Below are 26,199 nucleotides of genomic sequence, written 5' to 3'. Positions count from 1 at the left end.
ACAAAATGTTTCAGGAATGCTAATCTTATCTGTTTCTAACTACAGAAACGATTTCAGCACAATCTGAGATGGTGGGTGTCAGATCCTCCTACCCTTTTTGCCAACCTGTTCCACTTGTTTGACAGTGTCAATAGCCTAAGATCACCATGCGCAATGCCAAGTTGGAGTGGTGTGAAGCTCGCCGCCATTAGACTCTGGAGCAGTGGAAATGCGTTCTCTGGAGTGATGAAACACTCTTCACCATCTGGCAGTCCGACGGACGAACCTGGGTTTTGCGTATGCCAGGAGAACGCTACCTGCCCCAATGCATAGTGCCAACTGTAAAGTTTGGTGGGAGGAGGAATAATGGTCTGCGGCTGTTTTTCATGGTTCGAGCTAGGCCCCTTAGTTCCAGTGAAGGAAAATCTTACTACAGCATACAATGACATTATAGACGATTCTTTGCTTCCAACTTTGCGGCAACTGTTTGGGTACGGCCCTTTCCTGTTTCAGCATGACAATGCCCCCGTACCCAAAGTTAGGTCCATACAGAAATGGTTTGTCGAGATTGGTGTTGAAGAACTTGACTTGCCTGCACAGAGCCCTGACCTCAACCCCATCGAACACCTTTGTGATGAATTGGAACGCCGACTGCGAGCCAGGCCTAATCGCCCAACATCAGTGCCCGACCTCTTGTGGCTGAATGGAAGCAAGTCCCCACAGCAATGTTCCAACATCTAGTGGAAAGCCTTCCCAGAAGAGTGGAGGCTGTTATAGCAGCAAAGTGGGGACCTACTCCATATTAATGCCCATGATTTTGGAATGAGATGTTCGACAAGCAGGTGTCCACATACTTTTGTTCATGAACTCCCGAGTGGCGCAGTGGTCTAAGGCACTGCATCGCAGTGCTAGCTGTGCCACTAGAGATCCTGGTTCGAATCCAGGCTCTGTTGTAGCCGGCCGTGACCGGGAGACCCATGGGGCGGCGCACAATTGGCCCAGCGTCGTCCAGGGTAGGGGAGGGAATGGCCGGCAGGGGATGTAGCTCAGTTGGTAGAGCATGGCGTTTGCAACGCCAGGGTTGTGGGTTCGATAAAATAATGTATGCGCTAACTGTAAGTCGCTCTGGATAAGAGCGTCTGCTAAATGACTAAAATGTAATGAAGTGTATGTAAACTGGCAGTTTGGGCTTAATGGTTACCTGGATTGTTGACACTTGACAAAGCTATGGAGTGTGCACTGAACCTCAGGTACATTTGTTTGAGTGTCGGTACAAAGCCTCGGCGATGTGCTGTCTCATGGATATTTGTGTTAGCCAAATTTATTATGGCTGGTGTGTGTTTGCCTGCACTTAAATGTGTGTGTGTGTTCAGCATTTGGTATGTATGACCCTTATCCTCCCTCAGACTCAGCATGGTGGATGAGACAGCTCACATGCCCACAGGACTGGTTTTTATAATTAGACAAATGTTTATTTGAAAACTTTTTGGACTTGAGTGTGTGTGGAAGGTAGGTTCATGGAGTTGGAAGAAAGAAAGGGTGTGTGTGTGCGTGCACATTTGTCTGCTTCTTTTTTGTACACACTCAGTCAGTGAGATGGTTCCTCAGAGAGCCAGTTAGTAATTTCTTCTCAGATCCCTTCAATGAGTCAAATAGTTTTAATTTCTCCCTAAAGCTGTTTGGATGAACAATGGCTCCGTTTTATTCATTTATAATAAGACTCATGAGGAAAGGAAACGAGGGGGAAAGGAATCTCCTTTTGATGTGTCCAACCTGTCTGTGATTATTCCAAATGGCACACTATTCCATATGTAGTGCACTACTGCTGTTTGATCCCCTTGTACATTTCTAGGATTTATTGTATAGGAGCAGAGAGAGTGAGACTCTGGTGCTTCATGTCAATGTCGTTTTAGGGATTGTCTACAAAAGCAATGGAGATCTAGGCTTAGTAATTGGCTGTAGAGTGAGGAGATATACATTTTAGGTTATGCTGTTCTGACTACACCATATGCAAATCCAGTACATATTGTTTCCACCCACCCAGTCTTTCCAAGGTACACCGGCCTTCACATAGCATAAGGATTCCTCATAACGAGGTGACCGGGGTTGATTTCATATGCACTCCATCCATCCCGGCAGCCAGCACGTGGAACAGCTCACACAACAGCCTAGCTATCATCAGCACACAATGAGCACCTTCTGCTTTCTTTCCCTCCGCCCATTTGTCCTGGAAAAAAAGCGAGGAGATTCAATTTGGAAAATGGTGAACTCTCCTCCGAGCTGGGCTGGAGAGTGTGAGTGTGTGTTCCGTGAGCAGCAGCCTTCCTCCAGCCCACTCTCTGGGTCTCTCCACTCTGAACTAGGCCTGGCCTGGTGCTCAGCCCAGATAGCTCCACTGAGGGATGCTCCAGGGTAAGAGCCAAGTTGGATTTTCAAGAGCAAAGACTCATACACACAGGCTCACATACTTTAGACACACTCTCTGAATCGGAGAAAGAGAGGCACACACACCCAGCCTGCATGTCCCAGTGGATGTGCGTTTCCCACCAGTTCCTCCACCATCTGGAACCCCTCTCCATCCAGTTCTGGATCTCTTGTCAGGGAGAGCTGTAGAGCGAAATGAAAACATCAAAACAGCGATAGATCAAATGAATGCAACCTAATATTTCTACTCTCCAAACCAACACAAACTAACCCTCCTCACCACAAACACTCACTAAAATGGTCCTGACGAACAACGATGGATGTAACGCAGAAGCAAACTCTAGCTTGAAACGTCTCTTAATGTGGCACAAACACACCAGTATGACACGTGGTGTTTTAAAGGGAGTTGGTCGATGTGGTGCATTACTGGAACAGAGTGTTTTGAGGGGTCTAGGGCATGACATGCTGTATCAATGTCTGCTTCTTCCCTGACAGTCTGTCTCTCTCTCTGTGTGTGTGTGTCCGTCTTCCAGGACTGCAGTCCCAAGCTGACAGCCCGTTGCGCAGACATCCTGGAGATCCGCCGCTGCAACCGCCTGGAGATGCCCGACAACATGAACACGTTTGTTTTAAAGGTGAGGAGGAGAGACTCCCCTGCTAGTGATGCTGATCCATCTTCCTGCCTTGTGTCGTGTCCCTTCTCCACATGGTCCATGCACACATTCAGCCAAGGAGTCTGCTTTTTCTGTCCAAAAGCACTCATGCATTTTTAGTGCCCATTGAGCAGTGAGCTTCCACATGAAACATCACTCAAAAATGTACACACACAAGCACCCTCTGCCAAACTTGTCTTTTTCTTCCCATTCCTGTTCTTGAGGGTGTGTTTGTCACATATTTCTGTGCGTGTGTCTCCTCTAGGTTAATCACTATCCAGGTAGTCTCGTATTTGAGACGGAAGATAACCAGCAAGTCAGCTCCTGGACCACCGAAATTAAAGAATGTATCAACAACAGGTGAGGGACTGTAACGCTACCAGGACACTATTTAACCTGCTACTCTCCCTCCCCATCTGTCTTTTCATCGTCTAGCTTTATTCCACGTGTTCTGTGGTGTGTGTGTGCGCTCGCGTGTTTCTGTGTGTGTGTGTGTGAATGGATGCATGTCAGCTTGTTTCTGTGTGTGGGTAGCTATGTGTCAGGCACAGTGCTGTGAAAGAGGAAGCGTGGGGGAGGTCTGAGTCCCAGTGGGGGAATCTTAGGACCTTTCTCATTTCTGCAGATGTCTGGAATTCTCTGTCTCGCTTACCCTCCTCAGACTCTGGTTTTCAGGCCAGCACTGCTTCAGCTCTGCAGCCCCTATGACCCAAGGCCTGCAACACACACACGCACACACCACACACCACACATACACACAGTTCAAATGTAAGTCAAAATGATCCTCTTCTTGCTAACGGTTGGTCCCTCTTTCGTTGGGGCGCCAAACGTTAAACTTCTATCTGAGAAGGCAGTGCTGTATTTGCTAGACTATAACAAGCTAGCTAGCTAGCTGTCGGAATTGCTGACAAATGCTAATGACTGTGTCAGAGGTACAATACTTATTTCAGTCTCATGCATTTCTCTCATGCAGTACTGACACATAGTATGATACCACTTTTGTCATCAAAATGGACACCCTATAAAATGGCTGAAGTGTGCAGGGAATGGTGAGCTATTGACACTGATACTGCTGTCATTTCCTATTTTGGATGATAGGATCGTGCTCTCTTCCATGGCATGGCCGCGCTTTCAACATGTATGTTATCATGCTGTTCGAAATCAGGCAGTTAGTCACAGTACACAAGATTGTACTCAAGATTGTATGAGTGTGCACATTCATGAGTTTGCGCATGTGTGCATCTATTTTTAGTATGTGTGTGTGTGTGTGTGTGTGTCTTAGAGAAATATATAGAGGCTTTGTATTTCTCCTTCTGGGTGGAGGACCTGTGAATATGTATGAGGAGGAAAAACTCCATCTCTCTCTCGCTCTCTCACTCTCTCTTTCACAGACAGACAGTGTGTGGTGTGTGTGTGATATTGGGGGTGGAGTGGAGGTATCATGTACAATAACATTTAGCGTTTTCAAGATTTACTGTAACGAGACATGCTTCCTGACCGAGCCCCGACGCTTTTGTGTGCCTCCATCCTGCTGCTTCCTGTAGACTCAATGGCCCCAATCCCTCTCTCCTGCTTCCTCTTTATTTTTTCTTTCTTTCTCTCTTTCTCTCTCTTTCTTTCTCTTTCTCTCTTTCTTTCTCACCTAGGGTGCATATGACTATGTGTAGAAGTGCGGGAGAGAATGGGTTTGCGGCGGCATAGGGTATATGTTGTGTGTGAATGAAGGAGAATGGATGAGTAAGTAGATGTACAGAGGGGTGTAAATGTGTCTGAGAAGACGGGAGGGGGGGAAAGACGGGACGTTGGGATAAACTTAGCCTGGGTGGGTAAGAGAGGGCAAGGATGGGAGGTGGTGATAAGCTTGGCTTGGGTGGGGTAAAGGGGGTGTGGTGGAGAGGGTTGGATTTGGTTTGGGAGAGCGAGAGAGAGAGAAGGAAGGACTTTTATTATACTACAATGTAATTATTTCTTTTTTTGTGACTTGTAAACACACTGTAAAATGAGTAAGAGTTCTTGACAGATTAGGAAGGGATGTTGAATCCTTATTATTAATATATATAACTAAGATTCAATGGTGGGTATTGAGGAGAATGGGGAGGGGCTTTATCCGGGGGATTGGGATTGGGATGGGGTGACTGGGTGGGTATCTGACACTTCTCTAAAGTGTTCGTGGGGCCTCCACTCATCCCATTTCAGTCTCTCTGTGGACCCACTCTCCCCAAGCAGATCCCTACCAGCCACTGTACTTTCATTTAATTTCTAAGGTAATACAAACTGACCACATTACTTAAGTGGCAGTCTTTCTCCAATGTATGTACAATGATATAATCCCACATTTTATTTGTTTGGTACATTAGGAGAGGAGTTGGAGCTTAAAATCCCTTAAGGTTTTTAAGCTTTGTGTTTTTTTTTGTTAAATGTCTGCTCAGCCCACTTACTCTATATATGTAATGTATACAATAACTATGTATCTATACTATAGAAAGGTAAACTTTGATTCTATACAAGTAAAGACCAACAAAATCCAACTTCACATGGAATGTGCACGGGCTCCATGATGGAGGGGGGGGGGGGCATATGGTTCTCGAACACTTAGAGATTGTCAGCAGATGTCGTTTTCTTGCAAGAGTTACATTTTAAAAAATTAGAAATTGAATATTTAAAGAGGAGCTGGGTTGAAGAGGCCTATGCTGCCACCTACTGTAGTAACAGCAGAGGTGTAGGCATCCTGATAAATAAGAATACATGGGAATGGTATAAAGTCCCAAAGTTATGGGCGGAGCTAGAAAGTTGGCTGTCAGAAGTATTACTGAACCAAAATATAAACGCAACATTCAACAATTTCATTGATTTTACTGAGTTGCAGTTCATATGAGGAAATCAGTCAATTTAAATAAATTCATTAGCCCTAATCTATGGATTTCACATGACTGGGAATACAGATATGCATCTGTTGGTCACAGATACCTTTAAAAACATGGGCCTCACAATGGGCCTCAGGATCTCATCACTGTATTTTTGTACATTCAAATTGCCATCAATAAAATGCAATTGTGTTCATCCCGTGTAGCTCAGTTGGTATCTAAAACGACGGAGGCGGCTTATGGTAGATAAATTAACATGACATTCTCAGGCAACAGCTCTGGTGGACATTCCTGCAGTCAGCATGCCAATTGCATACCTTGAAACTTGAGACATCTGTGGCATGTGTGACAAAACTGCACATTTTAGAGTGGCCTTTTACTGTCCCCAGCACAAGGTGTAATGATCATGCTGTTTAATCAGCTTATTGATATACCACACCTGTCAGGTAGATGGATTATCTTGGCAAAGGAGAATTGCTCACTAACACGGATGTAAACACAATTGTGCACAAAATTTGAGAGAAATAAGCTTTTCATTAGTATGAAACATTTCTGGGATCTTTTATTTCAGCTCATGACACATGGGACCAACGTTTTACATATTGCATTTATATGTTTGTTCAGTATACAGTGAAAAACGTATACCACCCAATGGGCTAGACGATCACTCATCTTGAAAAAACATATACTAAAAACTTGGAAATCAACAGTCCGCCATCATTAACACAATGGAAAAATCTAATGATTTATTCTGAAAATATTGAAATAGCATGGGCGACCGAGAAAAATAAATTGGTACAGTTTAAGGCCATGTGGCAAACAATAATGAAAGCACTAGGGATGGGGGTGCGAGCATGCGGGTCAGGGCAGAGGAGATGTAGTCTTTGTTTGTGTGCATCTGTAAATTGCTGTTTGTATTTGTATGTTTGTATTTGGTGTGAGAAAAAAAAAGAATTAACAATGCAGCATCGTTTAAAGCAGTCAGAGGTACTTATTTCAGCCTCATGCAGTTGATGGCAGCGTCATGTTGAGGAGGATGGGCTAACGTTTTAGCCCAGTCTGGATTGGCTGCTGCTAACTGAAGGCATTGTTTATTACACAGGTCTGGCAGCGTGGATTTGGAGCTCCTAACCTACCCTGTGGACAATGCTGCGGTGGCCAACCGGAGAGGGAGCTCCGAGTCAGGGAGTCAGGGTGGGTGTCAGGGATAGGAAGGGGCGGACCCCAACCTGGAAGTGTGTAACAATTAATATCTCAGGATTCAATTGTATCTTGATGTTTGAAATTATGCTGTAGTGGTTGACCCAGTCGCTTAGACTTAGAGCGTGGTGCTTGTATCGGTTTGAGGAGTTGTGGGTTTGATTCCTGCATGGGCGGCATGTATATCTTCCGAACATACTGGCAGGGCGACAGGTAGCCTAGGGGTTGGGCCAGTAACCGAAAGGTTGGTGGTTCGAATACCCGAGTCGACAAGGTATTAGGTATTCTGTCGATTTGCCCTTGAGCAAGGCACTCAACCCACATTTGCTCCAGGGGCACCATACTACTACCAACAACACATTTCACTGCAACTATCCGGTGTGTGTACCCCCCCAAAAGTTGAGCTATTTGTGGATCAAAGTGTCTGCTAAATGACCATGTTATTACATTACATTCTGTCGTCGTCCCCCCACTAGGATCTGCGACCTTTGCCCTCTCGGAGCAGGTGTACCATAAGACTGACCACTTCCTGTGTTCATACCCCTGGTTCCACGGGCACATCTCGCGGGTCAAAGCGGCCCACCTGGTCCAGAGCTCGGGCCTGGAGGGCCACGGAGTCTTCCTGGTGAGACAGAGTGAGACTCGCCGCGGAGACTACGTCCTCACCTTCAACTACCAGAGCAAGGCCAAGGTTCTAGAAGAATACCAATCTTAGTGTTTGATATCATATTCGCTATGAAGATGTCTGAATAAAAGCGTCATTGTTGTTTATGTCCATGTAGTGATCTGAAATAAGAGTTTCTCTCTCTCTCTCTGCAGCACCTGCGTCTGTCTCTAACAGAGTGGGGCCAGTGTAGGGTGCAGCACCTGCGTTTCCCCTCCGTCATGGACATGCTCAGTCACTTTCGCCTCTACCCCATACCCCTGGAGTGTGGCGCCGCCTGCGACGTCACCCTGTCCAGCTTCGTGGTGGCCAACTCCCAAGGTGAGCCCTCGTCACTGACCCCTGACCTCCACTGGACACAAACACACACGCACCCACCAATACTTTTGAACTTAGGGCTACTGCTAACACAACTTTACATAAATATATTTAAAAACATTTCACACAATAAAAATACTATTTTATTATAGATTAGCCATATACAGCTACTTGGATATACAGTATATGGGAATCTGCACAAACAGGATGTTACAAGTCAAACCCTTTATGTCAGCATAAATATTGTTATGTCATTGTGTCCTCTCCCTCAGGTCATATTTCAGTGGCTGTTCTGGTTCCCTTCTCCCCGCACTGCTGGAGCTCCGAGCCCAGCCTGGCCCGCTCCAACCCAGCCACCTGCCCCAGCCTGCTCCCCTCAGCAGGCCCCTCTCTGGGCCCCCTGCCCCAGCCCGGACACCCTCATTTACACACCACACCCCTCCCAGACCTCCCCACCTCGGGTTCCCTGCGTCAGAGCGAGTCAGTGGGCCGCAGACCCCTACTGCGTCACCCCAACCCCCACCCACCCTTTACTCAGCGGGACTCCGACTATGAACTGGAGCCAGACAGGGGCCGCAAGCGGGCCATCGACAACCAGTACATGTTCCTCTGACCGGCCGACTCCCTTTCACAGCCAGCCCAGAGGTCACTCCAAGCGAGCGCCGGATGGACTCATGAGTGAACGTGTATGCCCGAGTTGAGGTCTGTCTCGTGGGGTGGGTGACAGAGTTCGGACCCGAGTGTCCATTATGAATGTATTTTTGGGAAACTGTTTAATATTGTTATGATTATTCTCATTTTATGAAGCGGATGTAGTCGTTATAAGGGATGTTGCTATATGGGAGTGAGTGGCGCTGGTGTGGAAGGTCTTCCCTAAGGCAGGGGAGGGGGGCACCCTCACTGCCTCTCCCTCCCTCTTCAATAGGGGTCTGTTTAAGGGCCTTGAAGCGTTAGACAACACTCCCTCCCCTCCCCTATTCTAATGTTGTAGATACCCAGTGTATTTCTGTATTTGAAATGCACACATTCTGTACACAGTGTACTTTTTAAAACGTTGTGTATTTTAATTCGCAGACTATTTTTGTAGGAATATCAAAGGTGTTGAAAAAGAAACCCCAAAAACTGAGGAGCCTTCCACGTAGGTTTGGTTTAGTCTCACTGTTGGGGTTAAACCTCCCGAGACGGGGCTGAACAAGGGAGTTAACCCCGTAAAGAAAGGGGTTGGGAGGGGACACACCCTAGTCTAGAGTCCCTGTTCCCCTCCACAGCCTCGACGCTCAGGCCCGTGCACACTCAGGTTGTACAACTCAAGTACAACACATTTCACAGAATGTTCGTGATAGTTTGTCTGTGTGCAAAACTCTGTTCTATCGCAAGCATTGTACCGGTATTGTACATCATTGTACAACTTGAATGTGTATGAGGCAAAATATTAGCAGTTTCGTTTCCTATTAGCATTAACTTCTTTCATCTTAACATTGTTCTCTACGACTCAAGGACAAAGCTGGATCTTCCTGGTCCATTCTGAAGGCATTTGTTTTTTGCTAGTTAAATGTTTCCAAATGCTACATTTGAATGTGTCTTCTATGGCTTCTTATTCATTGACCTCTTGAAAGAGACAAACGTCACCAAAGAAAACGTGAGGAGAAGACTGCACTCCCATGCTATTACTAAGAACCCTTGTGTGCATGGCCCCTTAACACCACATTTTATGTAAGCAACCTTTCTGGTGTACAATTTTGTTTATTAATTAAACATGTTGTGAAAATGATTCTTTAACATACCAGTACCCGTCACTTTTCTGTACGTACATCTTCTTCCCCTTGCCTAACACTAACTTAGCAGTGAAACCTTAGTCATCATCGAGTCGTACAGCTTACCCTCTAGAAGTCCTGCAGTATTTATAATTATGTTTATTTCTTATCATAGAAGGGCTTCCTGTTTTTACGAAATGCACAAAGGCAGGTTGATTTCCTTTTAAATGATCAGGAAATCCACTTGCTATGAAAGGAGATTTGTCTTTTCATTGCATAACCCAGCTAAAAATCTATCAAGGAATTTTACAATGGTTTTTAATCAGGTATCTTCCAATATTGAAACTGACTTTGTCAAATGTTTAGGTTGGAAAAAAGGTTAGACAATTGCAGCCAAGTATGGTTGGTCTCCTGTGCTTAAATTGAAACTAATCCCGAACCCCAATCCCACATCTGTTCTGCAAATGCAAAAAGGAAAGCAACGGTATCATTGACTTATCAGTCCCCCTCTGACCTGTAGCCAGAAAGACTGTGCCTTGCCTGAAAGCTGCTGTTGCTTTATCCCTTTGAACCTCAGGGCGTGATGTGTTAGAACTTAGTGCAATAACTGAGATATTTCCAATGCTTTAGCCTATGGCACATTGAACGCTTTATATTATAGCTTAACCTGTACATTGTCTTTGCACTCAATCATATTGGGAAAACACACATAACACCAAGAGTTCTGGCAAGCTTAGAGAGTGCATTCCATTACTGCAGACTGGTGTTGCTCACTCTTCACCTCCTGTCTGCACATATCAGGTTAGTTTTATACTCCAAATGGCCCCAATGTACCTCAGGTCTATGTATTACAACATTTGCTTACATGCATTTATTTTGCCCTGTCAGTCAAGCCTTCTGACATTGTTCAAGTTCAACTGATTAATGTATATGTCTTCTCAATACTGTTGATTCTCTTATGTATTAGCACTGTAAACATTCCATTCTCCAAGCTAATTAAACCAAAGATTTCTATCTGTCCATCTTTGATTAATTGTTACATTTCCCTCAGTTATATGCATTCTAAATAATCTCAACTGTATATTTGACTTTTGTAAAATAAAGCTAACCAAAAGGTACCTGCAACACATCATTTTTTGGTGACTATGAAAAAGCTCCACACTTCCCTCATGGTTTCATGTTTATCTGCAAATATGACTTTGACAAGTCTAAATGTGTGCTCTGAAATTATTAGATATAGGTATAAACAGCATGGTATGGCTCCTGCACATAGCCCTATAATGCTTTCACCCATCTAGTCCTTTCAGATCTGTGAACAGAGGGGGCTAGGGGTTTTAATAGAAATGGGGTGAACCAAGAACAACCTAAGGGACATGTGTGAAACATGAGCCTCGTTTATACCTGATGCTAACATGCATCCTGATCTCATCCACATTCTGCCGACATTTTAAGAACGGTATAGACTCATTGTGATCGGATCGTCCTGACCACCTCCAGAGGTACTCAGGGATAAATTGATTTGTTGAATAAAAGCACAGTGGGCAGAGCTTAGTGACAGGTCAGGGGGTGGAGTTTACAGGTGAGCGTCAAATCAAGGCCTTTAGGGTGGTAGGTTGGAGGGCGTTAAACGCAGGGTTTGCCACCCAATGCAGCTTTTGTTTTCCATCATACTTAACTAACCACTTTTCTAATCTGTTGACATTCGAAATGACTTACTGACTGAGCAGCCTCATCTATGCTGGTGCAGTGTGCTAGGGATCAGAAGGTCACAGGTTCTAATCTTGCAGATGATATCTGGATGGTCAAATCATTTACATTTTAAATCACTACACCACCCTCTAAAATCAACAGGATCGGGACCAGAAGGTCAAAGGTTCTTGCCGATGCCGTTATTGTGTGTGAACCTTGCTTGGCCATTTGCAACTGACTTTGGACCAATTTAACTACAATGCATATTTACTGCAAATTAAATTATTGTAATTCGGATCTGTCACGGTCACTGACAAACCTATACTTAATTTTTAGACAATCAATGAATGCCATTAAAAAATAAACACTTGATTATACAGAGAAAGCTAAATAAACACACAAAAAGACTGCCAATACAGCTATCCGGTTTTTTAAAAGTTTTTATTTTTTTTTCCCCTATTTATATTATCTACAAAGTAAAAGTTATTTTTCACTTAAAAGTTACATAATGGTCAGGTGAGAAGTGGGATCACTTTAGCCATCATAATTCATAATAATGTTTCCGTCCTTTAGACCAAACTGGTTATTAATTACAGGAAGATTTTAGTTTGGTTAGAACCTGTTCTGAAGTCTTGAATGCAGCAATAGCAGCAGCAGCATTTAAACAGTAACATTAATACTGTCTAAGTTGGAAGAATTTTCATATCAAGGTACAGATAAAATGAAGGTTCCAGTAATGTATTTCTCTTTCTCTCAATTCTTAATTGGCAAGCTGAATCAAGTTTCATTAGTGACCCTCTGCAGGTGTCTTAAAGGTGTGTGTGGGGGAAGAGCGAGGGATCCTTTCTGTTAATAATAGAACTCTCAATAAAACCTCTCCAATGCAACAACCTGTTGAACATTATGACTGGGAGAGGAAAGCACATGTTTAGTAGCATGACGAGAGAGCTGTGTGGCGGCTTCTCTCTGTGTCGAGACTCTTGTTCTCAGTAGCACCCTCTACAGCTGCTACTGATGGTGCTGTTGCACTGGAGGGACACAGAACGGAGGAAAATCAGTGAAATTGGCCATTCGGGGTTAGAATACATAGTTGCATTTATCATAGCACTTATTACAGTCGTTTCCGTTTTCTGCTAAATGTATCATTAACGATAAGGCTGGGGAAAACTGGATCAAACATTGAACTGATGAACAAACACGTTTGCCCCAAATTAATACGTGGAAGTGTGTTTAGTTGAACAAGCAGTAGAGAGACATCCGTCAGGTGATTGGAGGAGTCCTGCCCCTGAGACATATAGGGATGGGGTGACGTAGAGACGTACCTTGGGGGTGTGCCAAGTAAGAGAAGTGCGTAGTGGAGGACACCGGGATGGGGTTGAGGGCGTTCTGGGGGAGTTGGGGCTGGGGGCCGCCTGGCTGCTGGGTGGCCATCAGCATCATCTGAGGGTGGCCAGGGTGGGAGGGCACCATCCCAGACTGCATATGGGCCTAAGGGGGAGAGAGAGAGAGAGCGAGAACATTAGTAGAAAGAGATACATACAACTGTTACTGACTCCATAAAAGGGTTTTGTGTTTTTGTTCCTGGGACCACTAACCTGCTCATATGGTATGTACTCAGAGTGAAGGGAAGGGCTTCTGAAGGTGGAGCTCACCTGCTGCATGTGGGCCATGTGGGACGGGTTGTAGCCGTGCTGCATCTGCTGGGGGTGGAGGTAGACGGCCTGCTGGGCCGAGGGGAAGCTGCCCTGGGGGGACTGGGGGTTGGGCCCCGGGGTCATGGAGGGCGGGGTGGGGGCCAGGGCCTGGTACATCTGCTGCTGGGGCTGGTTGCCCATGTGCAGGGCCTGGGCGGCTGCGGCGGCAGCCTGGTGCTGTTGGTGCTGTTGGACGGGGCTGGGGGCCGGGTGGTTTCCCCCGTGCTGCCCACCCTGCTGGGTCTGGCCTGTGGGGGTGGCCGAGGGCTGAGAGTGGGGGTGCAGGGTGGTGTTGGGGTGCTGGTACTGCTGCGGCATGGGGCCTTGTGACACTGGAACCCCAAAACAAAGACTGAGTTATTGGCAACGGACCAGAAGAGACAGACAACGGAGACATCCATGACGAGTGTTTTACGAGTGTTTGCTTTACCACAACAAAGTTATCTAACGTAATATATATATATATATATATATATATATATATGCTTTTTACATTGAATTAGAGTGGCTATGCAACGCTATTACAAATCTCTCTACTTCCGGTCCCAGAACCAAAATGAAGTAGCTGATTTGGTTCTAGGTGCCAACATTAGGTACACACAAACACAACCAGATAGTGGGACAATGGACAAAAGAGTGACACACACACAGAAGGGAGGGGGGGGGGGTGTCTCTTACCATACATGGTGTGAGTCTGCTCGCCATACTGGGTGGTGGAGGAGGAGACCAGCTGGCCGTGGTTGGGAGGGGCCATCATCCTGGCCTGACCCTGCATCACCGGGCTGAACACATGCTGGGCCTGACGGGGGTGGGTGGGGGGGGGGGACACACATTACTTGTGCATGTGTGTGGGTGTGTCCTATTCAAAGGCATACATGCCAATCTTTTGTGATACGTCTTTCCACGGTCCATAAAAGTGAGTCGAGTTGTTATTTTGGCAGATTGTTACCTGTGACTGGTAGTGGGGCATCTGCTGCATCAGTTGCTGGCTGGTAAACTGCTGTGGGCTGCAGGTGAAGTACTGGGCTGAGTAGGCGGGGCTTTGGGCCACAATGGGCGGCCCTGCGGCTTGGGCCGGGTGCATCATGGTGGGCGTGCCCTGGGGGTGGTGCTGGTCTGACCTCTGCTGGGGCATGTTGGCTACTGCAGCAGCCAGTGGCACACAACAACCATTCAGAACACAATGTCCAGAATTACAGGAAAGAGATATGTGCAGGGGGGGCACAGCCTTCTTAAATTCAATATTAGTCTACAGTACTGAATTCACCCTATGACATGCTTTCCAAAAGCACAGCAGCACTGTTAAATCAGAGCAGCTGGTTAGCTCCCCAGCAGACTAGACAGCACTATCAAGCACCGCTACGACCCCATGCAGACCAAGTGCTATGACAAAACATTTTACCTGCACACGTGGTCTTCTTCCCTTTTGAATATGTGTTTGCCAGAAAGCTTTGACTCCCTACGCATTTGTGTGTCTGACTAATACCAAAATGCAGGCTGATGCTGTACTGTGCTATTAATGAAGACGGGACGACAAGGGACAGACAGCGTTGCCAGTGAGCATTCTCACCTTTACCTGGTCTGTAGGGCTTGGACTGGCTCACCGTCATATGAGGCATCTGGACGTGGTACATGGCTGGAGACTGCAGGAGGAGATCAGAAGAAGAACAAGTTGAACTAACTGATATATATAAGCTTCCATTGATTCTCCCCCCCCACCCTTTCAACTTTGACTCCCTTCTCATCCACCCACACTCCTTGTTCACAGCATGCCTCGTGGACTTGGAGTGAGAAGAACGGTTGGCTGGTCTCTTATCTTAGGCCACGTGCCTTAGGACAGTGCAGCTGTCCATCAATAGACTGGATGACTATTGAACCATGCAGTTTTTATTCTACATCTATCTGCAAACATGTAGGCTTATCAAATAAATACGTGAGAATTGCTTTGCACTGCTTCAGTGTTTGTAAACTGTGAGCAAGAATGACATAATACTAGTCATATTATACTAGGTCTGGGAGAAAGAGTAAATGTCACTTAAGTAAGTTAAGAAAGCTGTTAAAACAAGGATGAGGTTAAGGCCTGTTCTTGATGACAACAACTGTAGCCAATTGCAATAAGACATTGGCAAACCAACATCTGATGGGACATTTTCAAGCAAGCAAAACATCTCATACGGCTTTGGGAAAAAAGGTAAGGATCAAGTAGATAGCTTAAGAAATGCACAAACCTTCCAGATAATGCTTTTCTAATGGAGAGAGAGGAAAAGGAGAAGGAAAAAAAAAAAAAAAAAAATTTAGTTGCTAGTTTGTTTCTTTAACCAGAAATGTTTCTCTGAACTCAAGTTTCCGATGTTGGATCACCAACCATTTATATAGCAACTTCAAGACAGAAATATATTTTATAACAATAAATCATTTTTGGAAACAGCAAAGTCCAGAGAACTGACCATCACATCTTTCACAACAGATTAACTTGTCTCACAAACTGCATTCACTCTGAGTTCTACAACTAGCCTATAACAAAACACTTATCTTCAAGGCTACACAGAAGTAAAAAAAAAAATTAAGACAGATAGGCCTATTCAGAGAAAACATTCATTCAAGCTCAACCCCACCTAAAGTCTCAGGAAATGTCACAAACCAATATAAACAAGCAGTAGGCTTCTCCACATGACTCCACACACAGTGACTTTATGGCTGTGGAATGGTGACCAGACAGGTCAAAGCGGGGAATGGTGAAACAGTGACCAGACAGGCCAAAGTGGGAGCAGAGGGCCTCTAATGTGCATGCCACAACTGCATATCCAAGGACAGCTGGGCCACACAAATAACCCACCATTCCTTCCTGTTGCATGATACATTCCTTCCTGTACCACAACAAGGAGAGAAATAGAGATAAAGATGCAGGGGTTGATGCAGGGGTGATGCAAGCTGAGAGAGGAGAGGTCAACAGTGAGAGATATGAGGGGAAAAGAGGCCAACTAAATATTTTTGAACAATCATACACCTTCCTTGCTGCTTAGCAAGTCTGCATGCCAATCATTAACCAATTATAATTCAAGGGGAAGTTTGAGCTTCCACCCGTATTCTTCTTCTGAACTGCCAGAGTTGCGGGGGCATGCAGGTGGGATGGAGAGTGTGTTCGTGCGTCTCACCTGAACTCCAGGGCTGACGGGGGTCAGAGGGTACATCTGGGGGAAGCAGACCGTCTGGCTGTAGACTTGTTGAGGCTGCTGCACCACGATGGAGGGGCTGGGCTGGCCCTGGGGCCGCGGGGGGGTCGGAGTGGTGGCCGGCTTGGGCTGCAGGCCACACGCGCACACACACACAGGCACAAAAACACACAGGCACACACACACACGACAGGGACCACAACAGGGAAACTCTATAAAAGTCACTACAGCTTCAAAAGGAATGTCTCAAGTGGCGATGTCAAAAAGCAGGAAGAGAATAGGTATGATGTTACTGGGGCAGTCAGACAACTAACCTGAGTATTGAACACCCTGGGTTTGAACTCATGGGCATTAGGATTGAGAGTCGACTTCATGATTTGACTGCGGAGCGGGGAAAAATAACACATTAACACATAGTTAACTCAAGACAAAATCAATGATTCCCTCAACGTGAGCAATCCCTTGAGTTCCAGGATGATACATTATCGCTGGTCAGTTGTCGTTTAAAGCCACACTCCGTTATTTGTGCTTATCCTCAAAGAGGCCCATTCGAAAACACCAACTCAAATAGAAACAATGGGAGTAGATGCGTGGCCATGGCACTTACTCTTGGACAGGCTCCTTATCTTCTCTGTCCTCAGGCTTGGCCCCGCCGCTGAGGGTGTGTGCAGACGTCTGGACACCCTGTGAGGTCACATCGGGCCCCCTCTTCTGCTCTGGGGCAGGACAGAGGGTAGAGGAGGAGGATGGTGCTCCAGGGCTACCTGGCTTGCTGCTCCCGGCGGGGGCCACGGCGCCCTCCTCAGACCCCTCCAAACCCTTGTCAAGAGGAAGCTCCTTGGGCTTCTCTCCCGCGGCATCTGGTGGAGGCTTGGTCATCATCTGCTCAAACTGTGGCTCTGGGTTAGAGCTGGACTGCAACTGAGCGAGAGAAAGAAAGCGAGACAGATAGTTTTTTATGGCTGTACTAACACTGTGACAAGGTAGGGGGGTATACAGAAGATAGCCCTATTTGGTAAAAGACCAAGTCCATATTATGGCAAGAACAGCTCAAATAAGCAAAGAGAAACGACAGTCCATCATTACTTTAAGACATGAAGGTCAATCAATACGGAACATTTCAAGAACTTTGAAAGTTTCTTCAAGTGCAGTCGCAAAAAACATAAAGCGCTATGATGAAATGGCTTTCATGAGGACCGCCACAGGAATAGAAGACCCAGAGTTACCTCTGCTTTAGAGGTTAAGTTCATTAGAGTTACCAGCCTCAGAAATTGCAGCCCAAATTTACATTTACATTTTAGTCATTTAGCAGACGCTCTTATCCAGAGCGACTTACAGTTAAGTGAGTGCGTACATTTTTGCTTAAGAGTTAAAGTAACAGACACATCACAACATCAACTGATCAGAGGAGACTGCGTGAATCAGGCCTTCATAGTCGAATTGCTGCAAAGAAACCACTACTAAAGGACACCAATAAGAAGAAGAAACTTGTTGGGCCAAGAAACACGAGCAATGTACATGAGACTGGTGGAAATGTGTCCTTTGGTCTGGAGTCCAAAATTGAGATTTTTGGTTCCAACCGCCGTGTCTTTGTGAGACACGGTGTGGGTGAACGGATGATCTCTGCATGTGTATTTTGCACCGTAAAGCATGTAGGAGGTGGTGTTATGGTGTGGGGGTGCTTTGCTGGTGACATGGTCTGTGATTTATACACTTAACCAGCATGTCTACAACAGCATTCTATATTGATACGCCATCCCATCTGGTTTGGGTTTAGTGGGACTATCATTTGTTTTTCAACAGGACAATGACCCAACACACCTCCAGGCTGTGTAAGGGCTATTTTACCAAGAAGGAGAGTGATGGAGTGCTGCATCAGATGACCTGGCCTCCACAATCCCCCCGACCTCAACCATATTGAGATGGTTTGGGATGAGTCGGACCGCAGAGTGAAGGAAAAGCAGCCAACAAGTGCTCAGCATATGTGGGAACTCCTTCAAGACTGTTGGAAAAGCATTCCAGGTGAAGCTGGTTGAGAGAATGCCAAGAGTGTGCAAAGCCGTCATCAAGGCAAAGGGTGGCTATTTGAAGAATCTTAAATATAAAATATATTTTGATTTGTTTAACACTTATTTGGTTATTGCTACATGATTCCATATGTGTTATTTCATAGTTTTGATGTCTTCACTATTATTCTACAATGTAGAAAATAGTAAAAATAAAGAAAAACTCTTGAATGAGTAGGTGTTCTAAAACGTTTGACAGGTAGTGTATTTTGAAGCATGCGTCGATGCAAGCTTCACCGGAAAGTATACACAGAAATATGATGCAACCACGTAAAAAACTACGCTAAATTTCTTGAAATCAATGGCAGACATTATTTTAGCTGAAGCGAGAGGAAATAAACTCACTTCAGAAAGAAATGTTGCCCATTAACATCTCATTGTTGCCCAACTACAATATTTTATCTTGATGTGTTAATGAATACATACTGTGTTAATTTTGGCATGTTTACCTGCCTACAATACCCACTGTAGTTTGCGTAGATCGCAAGCCCATAGTAAGTCAATAGGGCTAGCTAGCTATCAACAAAGAATTGGTAGCTAGCTACCAACGAAGAATTGACTGCAAGTCATCTAACTTGCATAACATTAGTTTTAGGTTGTGTTTGCCTGTTCAACTAGCTGGCTAGATAGATTATTACGATTCACATACAGCTAGCCGATAATTATGAAGTAAAACATTTGCTTTGTGTATATCTTGTTTAGTTTCTATTGCCATTGTCGTGGCTGGAAAAAATATTCAGTAAAATGGTGAGGTGCAGCCAGCGTGAGGTAGTACAGCAGTGCTTCTCAAATGTAGGGTGTCCATCCACTCTGCCCAGAGTGGGTGAAAACGCACTTCGGTGATTAAATTTCACTTCCTCATGTTCTAAAATACGTTTAACCAAGAAAAATATGATTAATCATGTTCTGAATCGTTCAGTGGGGTCTTTCATTAACATATCATTAAGATTATATCTGAAAAGTCAGATTTCGTAACCAAATACAGTGGGGGAAAAAAGTATTTAGTCAGCCACCAATTGTGCAAGTTCTCCTACTTAAAAAGATGAGAGAGGCCTGTAATTTTCATCATAGGTACACGTCAACTATGACAGACAAAATGAGAAAAAAAATCCTGAAAATCACATTGTAGGATTTTTAATGAATTTATTTGCAAATTATGGTGGAAAATAAGTATTTGGTCAATAACAAAAGTTTCTCAATACTTTGTTATATACCCTTTGTTGGCAATGACACAGGTCAAACGTTTTCTGTAAGTCTTCACAAGGTTTTCACACACTGTTGTTGGCATTTTGGCCCATTCCTCCATACAGATCTCCTCTAGAGCAGTGATGTTTTGGGGCTGTTGCTGGGCAACACAGACTTTCAACTCCCTCCAAAGATTCTCTATGGGGTTGAGATCTGGAGACTGGCTAGGCCACTCCAGGACCTTGAAATGCTTCTTACGAAGCCACTCCTTCGTTGCCCGGGCGGTGTGTTTGGGATCATTGTCATGCTGAAAGACCCAGCCACGTTTCATCTTCAATGCCCTTGCTGATGGAAGGAGGTTTTCACTCAAAATCTCACGATACATGGCCCCATTCATTCTTTCCTTTACACGGATCAGTCGTCCTGGTCCCTTTGCAGAAAAACAGTCCCAAAGCATGATGTTTCCACCCCCATGCTTCACAGTAGGTATGGTGTTCTTTGGATGCAACTCAGCATTCTTTGTCCTCCAAACACGACGAGTTGAGTTTTTACCAAAAAGTTCTATTTTGGTTTCATCTGACAATATGACATTCTCCCAATCCTCTTCTGGATCATCCAAATGCACTCTAGCAAACTTCAGACGGGTCTGGACATGTACTGGCTTAAGCAGGGGGACACGTCTGGCACTGCAGGATTTGAGTCCCTGGCGGCGTAGTGTGTTATTGATGGTAGGCTTTGTTACTTTGGTCCCAGCTCTCTGCAGGTCATTCACTAGGTCCCCCCGTGTGGTTCTGGGATTTTTGCTCACCGTTCTTGTGATCATTTTGACCCTACGGGGTGAGATCTTGCATGGAGCCCCAGATCGAGGGAGATTATCAGTGGTCTTGTATGTCTTCCATTTCCTAATAATTGCTCCCACAGTTGATTTCTTCAAACCAAGCTGCTTACCTATTGCAGATTCAGTCTTCCCAGCCTGGTGCAGGTCTACAATTTTGTTTCTGGTGTCCTTTGACAGCTCTTTGGTCTTGGCCATAGTGGCGTTTGGAGTGTGACTGTTTGAGGTTGTGGACAGGTGTCTTTTATACTGATAACAAGTTCAAACAGGTGCCATTAATACAGGTAACGAGTGGAGGACAGAGGAGCCTCTTAAAGAAGAAGTTACAGGTCTGTGAGAGCCAGAAATCTTGCTTGTTTGTAGGTGACCAAATACTTATTTTCCACCATAATTTGCAAATAAATTCATTAAAAATCCTACAATGTGATTTTCTGAAAATAAAATTCTAAATTTGTCTGTCATAGTTGACGTGTACCTATGATGAAAATTACAGGCCTCTCATCTTTTTAAGTGGGATAACTTGCACAATTGGTGGCTGACTAAATACTTTTTTTCCCCACTGTACATCCGATAAGGTGCAGGTTTCGCGTAACATCTTTTGAGGATTTTACATTTTTTGGCCGTCGTCTTTAAAGTTGTTTCCACAGGTTGCAAAAATAACAATTAGCATGACACGAGCTGAATTAAATGGAAAAGGCTTTGAAAATAAAAAGCTTGGTATATGCTCAGTGCTCCGTTGACATCTCACAGAGATACGCTTGTTTTTGTGAGAAACCTTTAAAAAAAACTGGAATTTTGAATTAATATGAAAAGCATATACTAAAATATGAAAATACTACATGTCATATCTCAAAATTGATAACCATCTTACCGCTATATTATTTTATATCCTGCGGAGAAGATGACAAGTTCAACAGGAAAGTGAGCCTGTCAGGTTGCAAGTAGCATTAATTCTTGCACAGAATCCAGCCTAGCTGACACAATGCAATTTTCTTGATTTCTGACCACTTTTTTCCTCTGGCCTCCATTGATTTAGTCACCCTATTTCTGGCCATCTACATGGGTAAAAACCTTTGAACGGATTATGATAGCGACATGAGATTTGGACCACTGGGTTTCTTAGAGGATTATCTACACAATTAACATTATTTTACCCATTGGTAAAAATATGTGTTTTTGATTGGACACCCTATCAAATGTAATATTTTATGCAAGAGAACGTCTGTGGAGAATGCACTCGGAACATGAGTGTGGAGACAGTAGTATGCATATTGAGAAACACCCTAACATTTTTTGCGACATCTTCTGTATTTTACTGTCAATACTTCTTGCTGAAGGAAAGTGACTCTTCAATAAATGCCTGATAGTGAGGACACCTAACTTACCCTAAAATCTACACTAAATTTTTTTAGGTTGTCTATTTGTTTTCTGTGGTCTGGTGCCATGGAGGGGGGTCCTGCAGAGAGAGAGAGAGAGAGAGAGAGAGAGAGATAAGAGAGAGAGAGAGAGAGAGAGAGAGAGAGAGAGAGAGAGAGAGAGAGAGAGAGAAGAGAGAGAGAGAGAGAGAGAGAGAGAGAGAGAGAGAGAGAAGAGAGCGAGAGAGTGAGCGAGAGAGGACAAGAAATAAAGCGAGGGAGAGAGGGAGAGAGGGAGAGAGGAGTGACATTGATCATTTCACCGATACAGAAATGCACAGTTTCATTTGAGACTTTGAAATGCAATCTCCCTAAAATGTGAGCTGTGTCCATGCTGCAGACCTTTAGAGAGGGGTCTGCTGATACTAGGGGGGCTCTCCAGGGGCTTCACGTTCTCCTTGTTGGCCGTAGGGGAGTTCTGTCTCGTCTCCTGGACACGAGACTCTTTTGCTATATCGAGGGAAGAAAGAGAGGAAAAGAGTCATCATCCTCCGTTCTATCGTCGAGTGCGGCCTAGCAAACTGCTTTGTTTCAGACGGTGTGGAAAAGTGACCAATGCTTGACTTTGGCGCAGCTTCAGGTTATAGTCAGTGCTTCAGAGCCACATTTGCTACTCAAGCACAGCAAAGGGGTGGGTCACAATTTCACCATTGTGTATCAACTCTTCCCAAAATGTTCTACGTATAAAAAAAAGAGTCTGCATGGATGTGGCAAACAGACTTACCCTCTGCTGAGGGAGTGGCGGCCATATTGGGGGCGGGGCTAGCAGCAGTGGGTGATGAGGCTGATGGCGTGGTAACAGGTTCTACGGGGGTGGTCCCAGTCAGGGGCAAGGGGAGGGAGGAGGGGCCAGGGGAGGCCCCGCCCATGCTGTTCTGCCGAGGGGAGCGAGGTCTGTGTGCTGTAGGAGAGAGCAACGAACGCCATTAACCAACATCTACACAAGTCACACAGAGCTACATCCCTTGCACTACATAGCCTTCACAGCTATAATACACACAAACCTACTATGACCACGCAGTGGCTATTTGAGTAACATTTCTGTAACAATCCAAGCTTTTTTGCCAGGGGGCGTCATTCCCATCCCAATCCTTACAGACAGAGTGGTCTCTTACCCCCGCTGACCACGGAAGACCAGGTGCCACCGGAAGAGCTGCTGCGGGTTGGCGGGGGCACGGGCACCTCTCCTGGAGCATTGTGGTGCATGAAGTCTACTCCCGGAGGGACTCTACACCCAGGGGGAACTCTGTGAGTGCGTGGGGCGCGCTGTGTCTTCGGTGACATCCTGGGAGGGCCTGGAGGGAGAGAGCTTGTCGTGAGACATCACATCATTTAGACAGAAGGGTGAAGAAGCGGAGGTAGGGACTGCAATCATTCATTAGTACCAGTAATGCTCAGTCTGTTAGACCAGGGATAGCAGGGTCTCCCCCTGCCTAAATAAAAGGTTAAATGAAATTAGCTGCGGGCCACCCGAGTGGCGCGGCGGTCTAAGGCACTGCATTGCAGTGCTAGAGGCGTCACTACAGACCCGGGTTCGATCCCGGGCTCTGTCGCAGCCGGCCGCGACCGGGAGACACGAGGCTGCGCACAATTGGCCCAGCGCCGTCCGGGTTAGGGGAGGGTTTGGCCGGCTGGGATGTCCTTGTCCCATCGCGCTCTAGCGACAACTTGTTGGCTTCGGTCGCCAGCTGTACAGTGTTTCCTCCGACACATTGGTGCGGCTGGCTTCCGGGCTAAGCGAGGAGTGTCAAGAAGCAGTACGGCTTGGCGGGGTCGTGTTTCGGGGGACGCATGGCTCTCGACCTTCACCGTATGGGAGTTGCAGCGATGGGATAAGACTAACTACCAATTGGATATCACGAAATAATGAATAACATGACAGTGTTTCCCCTATAGTCATTTAGCAACGGCTGGGCAGCCAATCGCCACTTCCTCCAAGCCCCCCCAAAAAAGGTATACAATGCATTCGGAGAGTATTAAGACCCCTTCACTTTTTCCACATTTTGTTACGTTAGAGCCTTATTCTAAAATTCTTAAATTGAGTTTGGAACCCACAAGACTCTTCCTAGAGCTGGCCGCCCGGCCAAACTGAACAATTGGGGGAGAAGGGCCTTGGTCAGGGAGGTGACCAAGAACCCGATGGTCACTCTGACAGAGCTCCTCTGTGAAGATGGGAGAACCTTGTACAGAAGTATTCAGACCCCTTCACTTTTTCCATATTGTTACGTTACAGCCATATTCTAAAATTGATTAAATAGTTTTTTCCTCAATCTACACACAATACCCCATCATGACAAAGCAAAAACGTTATTTTGTAAATTTATAAAATAAATTGAAATATAACATTTACATAAGTATTCAGAAGCACCTTTGGCAGCGATTACAGCCTCAAGTCTTCTTGGGTATGACGCTACAAGCTTGGCACACCTGTATTTGGGGAGTTTCTCCCATTCTTCTCTGCAGATCCTCTCAAGCTCTGTCAGGTTGGATGGGGAGCGTCGCTGCACAGCTATTTTCAGGTCACTACAGAGATGTTCGATCGGGTTCAAGTCCGGGCTCTGGCTGGGCCACTCAAGGACATTCAGAGACTTGTCCCGAAGCCACTCCTGCGTTGTCTTGGCTGTGTGCTTAGGATCGTGTTCCTGTTGGAAGGTAAACCTTCGCCCCAGTCTGAGGTCCTGAGCGCTCTGGAGCAGGTTTTCATCAAGGATCTCTCTGTACTTTGCTCCGTTTATATTTCCCTCGATCCTGAATAGTCTCCCAGTCGCCTGCCACTGGAAAACATCCCCACAGCATGATGCTGCCTCCACCATGCTTAACCGCAGGGTTGGTGCCAGGTTTCCTCCAGACGTGACGCTTGGCATTCAGGCCAAAGAGTTCAATCTTGGTTTCATCAGACCAGAGAATCTTGTTTCTCATGGTCTGAGAGTTCTTTAGGTGCCTTTTGGCAAACTCCAAGCGTGTTGTCATGTGCCTTTTACTGAGGAGTGGCTTCCTTCTGGCCACTCCACCATAAAGGCCTTCTGGAAGGTTCCCCCATCCCCACAGAAGAACTCTGGAGCTCTGTCAGAGTGACCATCGGGTTCTTGGTCACCTCCCCAGATTGCTCAGTTTGGCCGGCCGGCCAGCTCTAGGAAGAGTCTTGGTGGTTCCAAACATCTTCCATGTAAGAATGATGGAGGCCACTTTGTTCTTGGGGACCTTCTATGCTGCAGACATTTTTTGGTACCCTTCCCCAGATCTGTGCCTCGACACAATCCTGTCTTGGAGCTCTACGGACAATTTATTCGACCTCATAGCTTGGTTTTTGCTGTGACATGCATTGTCAACTGTGGGACATTATATAGACAGGTGTGTGCCTTTCCAAATCATATCCAATCAATTGAATTTACCACAGGTGGACTCCAATCAAGTTGTAGAAATATAAAGGATGATCAATGGAAACAGGATGCACCTGAGCTCAATTGAGTCTCATAGCAAAGGGTCTGAATACTTATGTAAATAAGGTATCTGTTTTTTCTTTTTAATACATTTGCAAAAATGTCTAAAAACCTGTTTTCACTTTGTCACTATGGGGCATTGTGTGTAGATTGACAAGGAAAAATATGTATTTAATTCATTTTAGAATAAGGCTGTAACGTAACAAAATGTGGAAAATACTTTCCAAATGGACTGTATTAAATGTACTTTAGAAAATAATTTTCAGGATAGTAAAACGTTTTCAGTGTAAATTTAAATGACAAAAAAATGAAAAGATAAATGGACCTATATATTTTTATAAGATCATCTTTGAGAACTAACAACCACCAAAATAAAAACTAGACAGTCAGGAGAATCTAAAATTCCCAAAATGTTGTGGCATGGGGCCTCCACTGACTTTGTTATAATGTTTGAGTCACTCAGATAGCATAAGAACACGGCATAAGCCATGGGGAAAATGTGTAGAACTCCAGGAAATTGGCTTTTAAACTGCAATTCTTTCTCTCAGCCCCATGACAGAATATGTAGAATTGCAGGAAATTCGCTTTAAAACATATACATTTTGTCTCTGCAGCCAAGAGGGCCTCAAATGTTTGTTTGGAGACGCCGCCATTGGACATGCCCACACGGACACCCAATACCACGCTCCCCACCACAATAACTTTGCCACCACTGCTGAAAATAATCCTAGGGGAAACATTGATCAGGAATACATACACCCTTTTTCCTTCAACAATAAAATGGCCATCAATTCACCCAGTGGACATACAGTGAGGGAAAAAAGAATTTGATCCCCTGCTGATTTT

General features: G+C 45.2%; 2 protein-coding genes across 3 annotated transcripts in view; one reads left to right on the top strand and one right to left on the bottom strand.

Moving 5' to 3' along the window:
- LOC311144280 (SH2B adapter protein 3-like) overlaps positions 1-10,974 on the top strand; it is a 72,688-nt gene extending 61,714 nt beyond the window's left edge. For both annotated transcript variants that reach the window (XM_084180293.1, XM_084180294.1), the window contains 6 exons: positions 2,937-3,038; positions 3,322-3,416; positions 7,023-7,114; positions 7,597-7,811; positions 7,940-8,105; positions 8,375-10,974. In XM_084180293.1, the coding sequence (XP_084036419.1) occupies positions 2,937-3,038; positions 3,322-3,416; positions 7,023-7,114; positions 7,597-7,811; positions 7,940-8,105; positions 8,375-8,715 (1,011 nt within the window). In that variant the 3' untranslated portion in view covers positions 8,716-10,974. The remainder of the gene's footprint in view (positions 1-2,936; positions 3,039-3,321; positions 3,417-7,022; positions 7,115-7,596; positions 7,812-7,939; positions 8,106-8,374) is intronic.
- Positions 10,975-12,466: 1,492 nt separating this feature from the next.
- The window catches only part of LOC311144828 (ataxin-2-like), a 42,169-nt gene continuing 28,436 nt past the window's right edge, over positions 12,467-26,199 (bottom strand). The window contains exons 10-22 of the mRNA XM_084180977.1: positions 23,029-23,208; positions 22,638-22,814; positions 22,256-22,363; positions 21,884-21,954; positions 17,020-17,333; positions 16,727-16,793; positions 16,395-16,541; positions 14,810-14,882; positions 14,189-14,382; positions 13,918-14,038; positions 13,141-13,571; positions 12,868-13,033; positions 12,467-12,573 (exon numbers count right to left, since the gene is read on the bottom strand). Of these exons, the coding sequence (XP_084037103.1) occupies positions 12,554-12,573; positions 12,868-13,033; positions 13,141-13,571; positions 13,918-14,038; positions 14,189-14,382; positions 14,810-14,882; positions 16,395-16,541; positions 16,727-16,793; positions 17,020-17,333; positions 21,884-21,954; positions 22,256-22,363; positions 22,638-22,814; positions 23,029-23,208 (2,069 nt within the window). The 3' untranslated portion in view covers positions 12,467-12,553. The remainder of the gene's footprint in view (positions 12,574-12,867; positions 13,034-13,140; positions 13,572-13,917; positions 14,039-14,188; positions 14,383-14,809; positions 14,883-16,394; positions 16,542-16,726; positions 16,794-17,019; positions 17,334-21,883; positions 21,955-22,255; positions 22,364-22,637; positions 22,815-23,028; positions 23,209-26,199) is intronic.

This window comes from Coregonus lavaretus (assembly GCF_964263955.1).
Source record: "Coregonus lavaretus genome assembly, chromosome: 17".
In the NCBI taxonomy this organism is placed as follows: Eukaryota; Metazoa; Chordata; class Actinopteri; order Salmoniformes; family Salmonidae; genus Coregonus; species Coregonus lavaretus.
The sequence above is the reverse complement of the archived record's forward strand: the minus strand, read 5'-3'. Positions and strand labels throughout refer to the sequence as shown.